This window comes from Tupaia chinensis, unplaced genomic scaffold, assembly GCF_000334495.1.
Source record: "Tupaia chinensis unplaced genomic scaffold, TupChi_1.0 Scaffold000288_2, whole genome shotgun sequence".
Taxonomy (NCBI): domain Eukaryota; kingdom Metazoa; phylum Chordata; class Mammalia; order Scandentia; family Tupaiidae; genus Tupaia; species Tupaia belangeri.
In genome coordinates, this window is record NW_006159773.1 from 5,244,795 (window position 1) to 5,252,456 (window position 7,662).

General features: G+C 35.6%; 1 protein-coding gene across 1 annotated transcript in view; it reads left to right on the top strand.

Moving 5' to 3' along the window:
* Positions 1–7,662, top strand: part of CUNH8orf34 (chromosome unknown C8orf34 homolog) — a 526,010-nt gene that overhangs the window by 426,628 nt on the left and 91,720 nt on the right. The window contains exon 10 of the mRNA XM_006150466.2: positions 5,800–5,876. Coding sequence (XP_006150528.1) covers positions 5,800–5,876 — 77 coding nt within the window. The remainder of the gene's footprint in view (positions 1–5,799; positions 5,877–7,662) is intronic.

Here is a 7,662-nt window from a genome sequence, read left to right on the forward strand (position 1 = left end):
GTTAAGTCCATTTGATTTATTATATCATTTAGATCCTTTATCTCTTTTCCTATTTTTTGTCTAGATGATCTATCCAGATTGGATAGTGCAGTGTTGAGGTCTCCAACTACTATTACTGTGTTGCAGTCTATCTCCCCTTTCAGATTTAACAGTCTTCCCCTCACATATTTGGGTGCTCCTGTGTTAGGCACATCGATATTAATAAGCCTTATATCTTCTTGATCTATTGACCCTTTTACTACAATATAGTGCCCTTCTTTGTCTCTTCGAACAGTTTTTTTTTTAAGTCTATTTTATCAGAAATTAGTATTGCAACTCCAGCTCTTTTTTGGTTCCCATTTGCATGGAAACCAACCCTTCACTTTCAGTCTATGTACGTCTTTATCCATGAAGTGAGTTTCCTGTAGACAACAGATAGAGGGTTTTTGTTTTTTAATCCATTCAGCCAGTATGTGTCTCTTGATGGAGAACTTAAGCCATTAACATTCAATGTAATTATCGATGTTACTGGACCTGTCCTGACCCATTGTGTTAGTTGCCTTTTACTCCTTTGTTCTGGCTGCTACTTCTTTAGTTTTCTTGGAACAGTACTTTCTTCAGGGTTTCTTGGAGAGTTGACCTGGTGTTGGCAAATTCTTTCAGGTTTTGTTTGTCTGAGAAGATTTTAATCTTTTTTTCCATTTGAAGGATAATCTTGCAGGATATAATAATCTTGGTTGAAATTGTTTCTCTCTTAACACTTTCGATACATCTTCCCATTCTTTTCTTGCTTGCGTTGTTTCCGTTGAGAAGTCTGATGTTAGCCTGATGGGGTGACCTTTGTAAGTCACTTGTAGTTTCTCTCTTGTCAGTTTTAGTATCTTATCTTTAGCTGTGTTCTTTGCCAGTCTGCCTATGATATGTCTTGTGGAAGATCTTCTTGGGTTGATTCTATTTGGGGTCCTTTGTATTTCTTAGGTCTGGATGCTTGAGTGCCTTTCTAGACTTGGGAAATTTTTTTCCTAGATTTCATGGAATAGGTTTTCTATGCCCTTATTAGTTTCTTCATCTTCTGGGATACCAGTTATTTGGATGTTAGGACGTCTAATGGAATCTAGCATTTCTCATATGTTATCTTCATGGTCTTTGTTTGTTTGTATTTTCTCTATCTTTTTGGTGGTTTTCTATAGGTCAGAAGTTTTATCTTCTACATCAGAGATGTGATCTTCATCATGGTCTAATCAACTTTTAATACTTTTGAGAGAGTTTTTGATTTCCTGTATTACAGACTTCACCTCTAATATTTCCATCTTATTCTTTCTTAGCATGTCCATTTGTCCTTCATATCGTGGAAGAACTTTCTAATCTCCTGTAGTTCATTGTCTCTTTTCTGTTCCAGCTCATAGTATTTGTTCACCATGAATGTTCCAAATTCTTTCTCGGACATTTTGGTAATGTCCTCTAGTTTTTCAAGAAATGAAAGAGAGTCAGTGTGTTCTTTTGATAGAGACATATTTCCTGCTTTATTCAGACCTGAGGTTCTTCTTCTACTTCTAACCATTGGGAGATGTGTTCCCTTTGGAATACCTTTTAAGAGAATGTTTACTTGAATAGGAGCAAGTGTGTTTCCTTTTTGCTGTGGAATGAAGACCGCCAAAGTCTCTCTTCTGTTGTGTTTAGCAATGTGACCCAAGGACAAGTGTTCTCTTCAGGTTTACAAAGAAAAGTATCTCCTTTTTCTCAGGTGGTTCAGTAAAAAGGAGGATCCCAGAGAGACTTAAAATACTTGCTGACATAGATAGGGGTGTCTGATATGGGGGTCCTGGGGCTGCAGCTGGGGCAGGGAGCCCTGCCTCAGTATCCCTTATGCCAGGGATCTGAAGATGGAAGTCTAGCTCAACTTGTTTTAAAATCACCTTGCAGAGTTCCTGGCATATAGTAGTTGTCAAATAATTGAGTACACAAATATACAAGTAATGGGTGAATGATAGATTAATACATAATCAAAGAGTAATAACCTCTAAAAACCATAAACTGCTCAATGAATGGAGCTTGAAAACACATTTTTTCATATCTCTAACTTTCAAAAACTTTGCAAATCTTTAAAAAGTTGTATTTTCTTGTCTAGTATATGAAAATAATTTGCTTTGTAAACTGGGAAGAAATATTTTATGTTATTTATTTTAGTACTAGCCTACCAAATAACTTCAACAAATTAAATATTACATGAATGATACTAAATCAATCTTAGAATTATACTAGCTTTTGCTCAGAGTTCTGTGGAATATTATTCAGTCTCAAATTATGATTAAATTAAATTGAACTTAAATTATGATTAATTTGGGACCAGCAGATGGCATAATTTTTTCCATTTTTTTTTTTTTTTGGAAAGGCTTTTTTGCTATAGGGCATGTGTGCTTGCCAGAAAGACAGAGAGCAACAGAGAGACAGAAAGCAAGAAATCACCCCCTGGGGGGATGGCCATGCCACAATCCCTTCTCCATTCTCCTCTCGGGATCTTGGGCACGTACACACAGACACCCGGTGTGAGTTTAAGCCACTGCGTCCAGGACTTGAACTGCGGTCAACTACATGGGAGTCCAGTGACATAGCCATGACACTGCTGGTCCCAGATGGCATATTTACATTGCTGGACTCCCGCATAGCCAACTACGGCTTGAATCCCATACTTGGAGACTTGAAATTCATGCTGGGCACATGTGTATGCATGCCCCAAATCCCAAGAGAAGAATGGAAGGGAAAGGAGTGTGGTATGGCCATCCTCCCTACGGGATGATTTCTTTCTGTCTGTCTCTCTTCAGCAAGCCCATCCGTCCTATAGCAAAAATCTGTCAAAATAAACAAATAAGGATTAATTTACATCATAATATAAAAGCTGTTGTCATCGTTACAACTATATTCTAGTAGCTAGGAATTCAAGTATTCCTTACTTTCAAACTTTTTTTTCATGATAGAATATGTGCTTTTGTATTTAAGAGTGAGAGTGAAGAAGAGAGAAAAGAGCACCCTCCACAGAGTCTGGTCACACTGTGATCCCCTTCCTCCAGTCCTCCAGTCTGTGGGATCTGGGGAACTCACGTGCATGCCTGGCATGGGTCAGTCTGATCTAGTCAGGGACTCATGTTGTAGTCACCAGATGGACTCCAACTACTCTAGAGTTGCATATTACTGCTGTGCCATAGAGTTGGCCCGTGTTCAAATATTCTTCACAAGATATTTCTGTTATTGAACTTGCATAATTCTCGTTATTTTTCCTGATTTTATCCTATGTCTTTTTAATACCTATGTCCTGTTGGAAAGGTGAAATTTTAAAATGTATCTATAGCTTGAAAATTAAAGTAGGTAGTTTTCCCAAAGTCAGTTTTATGGTAGAAGACTTTCCATGTATTAAAACAAAATCTGCATTTACATCTTGATAAACTGAGTACCCTGGGATTTAGTAACTTTTCTACTTGAATGTAAAATCCTGAATTACCATAGCTAGGAAGAGCTCCATGATTCAAAAGCTATGAATATACTGGGGACCAGCAGTTAGCGTAATGGCTATGTCGCTGGACTCCCCTGTATTCGACTGCAGTTTGTGTCCCGGACCCGGTGACTTAAAACTCATGCCAGGCATGTGTGCATGCGTGCCCAAGATCCCGAGAGGAGAACAGAGGAGAAGGGATTGCAGTGTGGCCATCCCCCTTGGGGGGTGATTTCTCGCTTTCTGTTTCTTTGTCTCTCTCTGTCTGTCTGTCTGGCGAGCGCACAAGCCCTATAGAAAACAAACAAACAAAAAAACTCAAAAAAAAAAAAAAAAGAAAATACCAAAAGCTATGAATATAGATTCCTGCTAAGCTTCCCTTTGTCTCCCTCATCTTCAGTGGCCATTAGAGTTTGACAGATTTAATGCTCAGATTTTCTTTCCAGAGTACACTTCTATGCAACAGAAAACCTGTTTCTCTATTCACATGAATCTATAGGAAAATCTTTAGGAATTCATATAGCTATCTCACATAATAAAAAGTACAATAAATTTATTTTAAAATCCTCTTAATTTTTAAATAAAATTGATTTTACAGGGAGTTCAAACTCACTAAAGGTAGTTTATAGTTTCTAGTATAGAGTATTTCTAGTTGCTTCATATGTCTGTCCTTATCACAGAATTCTTTATAACCCATAGAAAGCCTTGTTATAGTTTATTTAACTTGGCAGACATATAAAAAGGGTTGCATTATTTTATTCACATATTTGACAGTCACTATTTACCCACTAGTCAATATATGCAAACTAAATATCGTTGTCCCTTGGTTTCCATGAGAGATTGGTTCAGAACCCCCATAAATAACCAAAATCATGAATTCTCAAGTATTTTAATATAAAGTGGTGTAGTATATAAACTATGCACATCCCACTGTATACTTTAAATTATCTCTAGATTACTTATAATACCTAATATGGTGTAAAGGCAATATATTGGGTCGTAAGAAAAGTCATGATGCAATGCTTCAATAAATTTTTACATTGAGTTTGACTCTATTGGATTAAAATGTATTATTTTAATTAATTCCACCTTTTTCTTAAAATGTGGCTACTAGAAAATTAGGAGAATGGTTCACATTTGTGGCTCCTATGTATCTGCTGCATAGCACCCATCCAGAATGTATAACTTTGAACTATTTAAAATATTCTTTGTATGTCATTTGTGATCTGTGATGGCTTGCTATCTTTTTTCATTCACGAAATTTTAATTTTTTGCAAGACTTCCTGACTTGATTTATTCTGTTACTATATGTCAAAACTTTGGAATTTGACAGGTTACCTTAGTAGTTATTAATTCAGGTTGCTTCATAATATGTGGAGATTAAACTAAATGAATTAAGATTACCTTAAAAATAAATAACTGTTATTAGTATTGTTTTTATTTTTAAATTTTTTCAAGTACTTTTTATCTAAATTGGGTTGAATCTGAGGATATGGAACTCTCAGATATGAAGGGCCAGCTCCAATTTCAAATTCTTGCTTGATACATTGAAATGAAAAACCTACCACTATTTAATAATACATACCCTTCTATGAACAATTTTTAGAATTTTCCATCTCATTTAAAAGAGAGAACATAGAATGGTACTAGGGCCAGCAGGTGGCATAATGATGAAGGCATTGGACTCCCTATAGCAGATCCTGGTTGCATTCCTGAACTTTGTGGTTTGAAATTCACTGCAGGTGCATGTGTGTGTGCATACCTAAAATTCTGAAAGGAGAATGGAGAAGGGTTTGGAGTATGGCCTTCTCCCACTCCCTGCTCCAGAGGTTATTTCTCACTTTCCCTTCTCACTGTCTCTCTCTAAAGAGCACATGCACCCTATGGCAAAAACCTTAAAAAGTAAAATAAAAACAAATGAAAAGAGAGAACATAGAATGATATTTAAATTGTGTACCCTCCCCCAAAGAAGACAGTTGATAGATAAAGCAAATAAATATAAAATTATAAAACAGAAAGAAGACATTAAATCTAAATATGCTACAACAGTAAGCTAAAAAATATACCAAGAGAAGTGTTGCTTTATTTAAAGAACTAAGATAATGGCAGTTCTTGCACATGCCTGATTTTCTTGTGTACTTCTAAATTAGAGATACTAATCATTTCTCATAAGTTGTCTTTAAGCTACGTAAATATTATTTGTTACTCTGTTTTAACTCACAGATGTTATAATTTCTCAACAACCAGTTTAATCACTGTAATATCCTTTTTACAACAGGTTTATAGCAAAAAATTAAGCAATATCAGATTGTATTTTTTTTTAATTAAAATAGATTCTTTGCCTGGGACTATAGAAGCACTAATGGAAGAGGATGAAGAATTTGAGAAAGCATCTAAATTAATAGGACCCGTAAGTATATTCATTTACTTATTTATTTATTTTTTTTTAGTTTTTAAAATTAATGTATATCACTAGTTGGAAAATCTAAGAAGAACAGAAAATAAAATTCTTTGAAACCTATTTTTACATATATGTACATTATTCCCCACAGAGTTATTCAGGTCTACATCAAGGGCATATGAAGCTCTTTCTATAACTGGGGAAGAGGGGATGATATGAGAAAGTTAAGTTCTGCTTGCTTGTGTATATGGACTTTCTAGAAAACTATGACCTGCATAGTAAACTTCAGTAAGCTTAACAATCTTGATAAAAATAGAGAATAAATATTTTGTATATCCTGCAAGTTTACGTATTACTTAAGCATCCTATTTTTTGTCATGAAGTCCTTTTAACATTTTTGTTGAACTGTATCTCCTTAATAATATATGGGAGAACCAGGGACCAGCAGATGTCATAGTGGTTACACATTGCTGGACCTCCACATGGCCAATTACGGTTCAAGTCCTGGACCTGGTGGCTTGAAAACCATGCCAGATCTGTGTACATGAGTGCCCAAGATCCTGTGAGGAGAATGGAGGAAAAAGGATTGTGACATGACCATCCCCCTTGGGGGTGATTTCTCACTTTCCTTTTCACTATCTCTCTGTCTCATTCTCTCTGGCAAGTGCATGTCTCCTAGGGCCAAAACTTCTAAATAACAACAAAAAAAAACCTTATGGAAGAACCATTGGGTTTAAGAATCTTAATGTAATTTAAAATGAAAAGAATGACTATGGAAAAGCTGAAGTGTCTATCTAAATTCTAAGTAAGGACTTTGTGAAAGATACTGAGTTGCTATTAAACTCAAACTAATATAGTCTTGTATCATGTTAAACATAGTACTAGGCTGGGTTCATATATTTTCACATTCTCTGTATCGGTTTGCCAGGACTATTGTATCAAGGTTGACTAGACTAGTTGGTTCAACCATCAGAAATGTATTTCCTCACAATTCTGGAGGCAGAAGCCTGAAATCAAAATGTTGACCGGGTTGGTTTCTTGTGTGGCCTCTCTCCTTGCCTTCTAGATGGATGGCTTCTCCCTGTGTCTCACAGCTTCTTCCCTTTGTCTAGTACTGTGTCCTCATCTCTTACCACTAGTGATGCATTACCAGCATCACTGCCAGGGATATTGGGCTAGAACCCATCCCGCCAGCCTCATTTAACTTAATCACCCCTTTAAAGACTCTGTATCCAAATGTATCCTGAGATACTGGGATAGGACTTCAGTATATTAATTTTAGAAGAATATAATTAAGCCTTTAGCAGTCATGATTGAAACATGATTTGGATCATAGGAATTTGTTAAGAGCATCTTGTTTTCCAATAGACTTCATAATAGTAATCAAATTAACTTAGAAATGACTGAAAAATTAATTTATCTTTGCATATATGCCAGTTTCTCATTGTAGTGTCCCTAAACTTCCTTAAAATTTATAATTCTGTATTTCGTTTTTCATATAGTATTTATTATTTCTACTATGCCATGTCTAATTCATTCATTCATTGCATGTCTCCTTCCACTATAATATAAAGTCTATTAGGGCAATAATTTATGTTCATTTTTTTCCTTCTGCATCTCTGAAAGAGTACCTACACATTGTTGGTCCATAATGCATATACTGAATGAATGGCATAGTTTAGGAATAATTTCTTACATTAGAGGGAAAATATATTCCCCTTTATTCTAAAATGGTGCAACCTTATAAACAGAACCACAGTGAACCATATGGTTCAGCATTTCGTATCTTTTACCT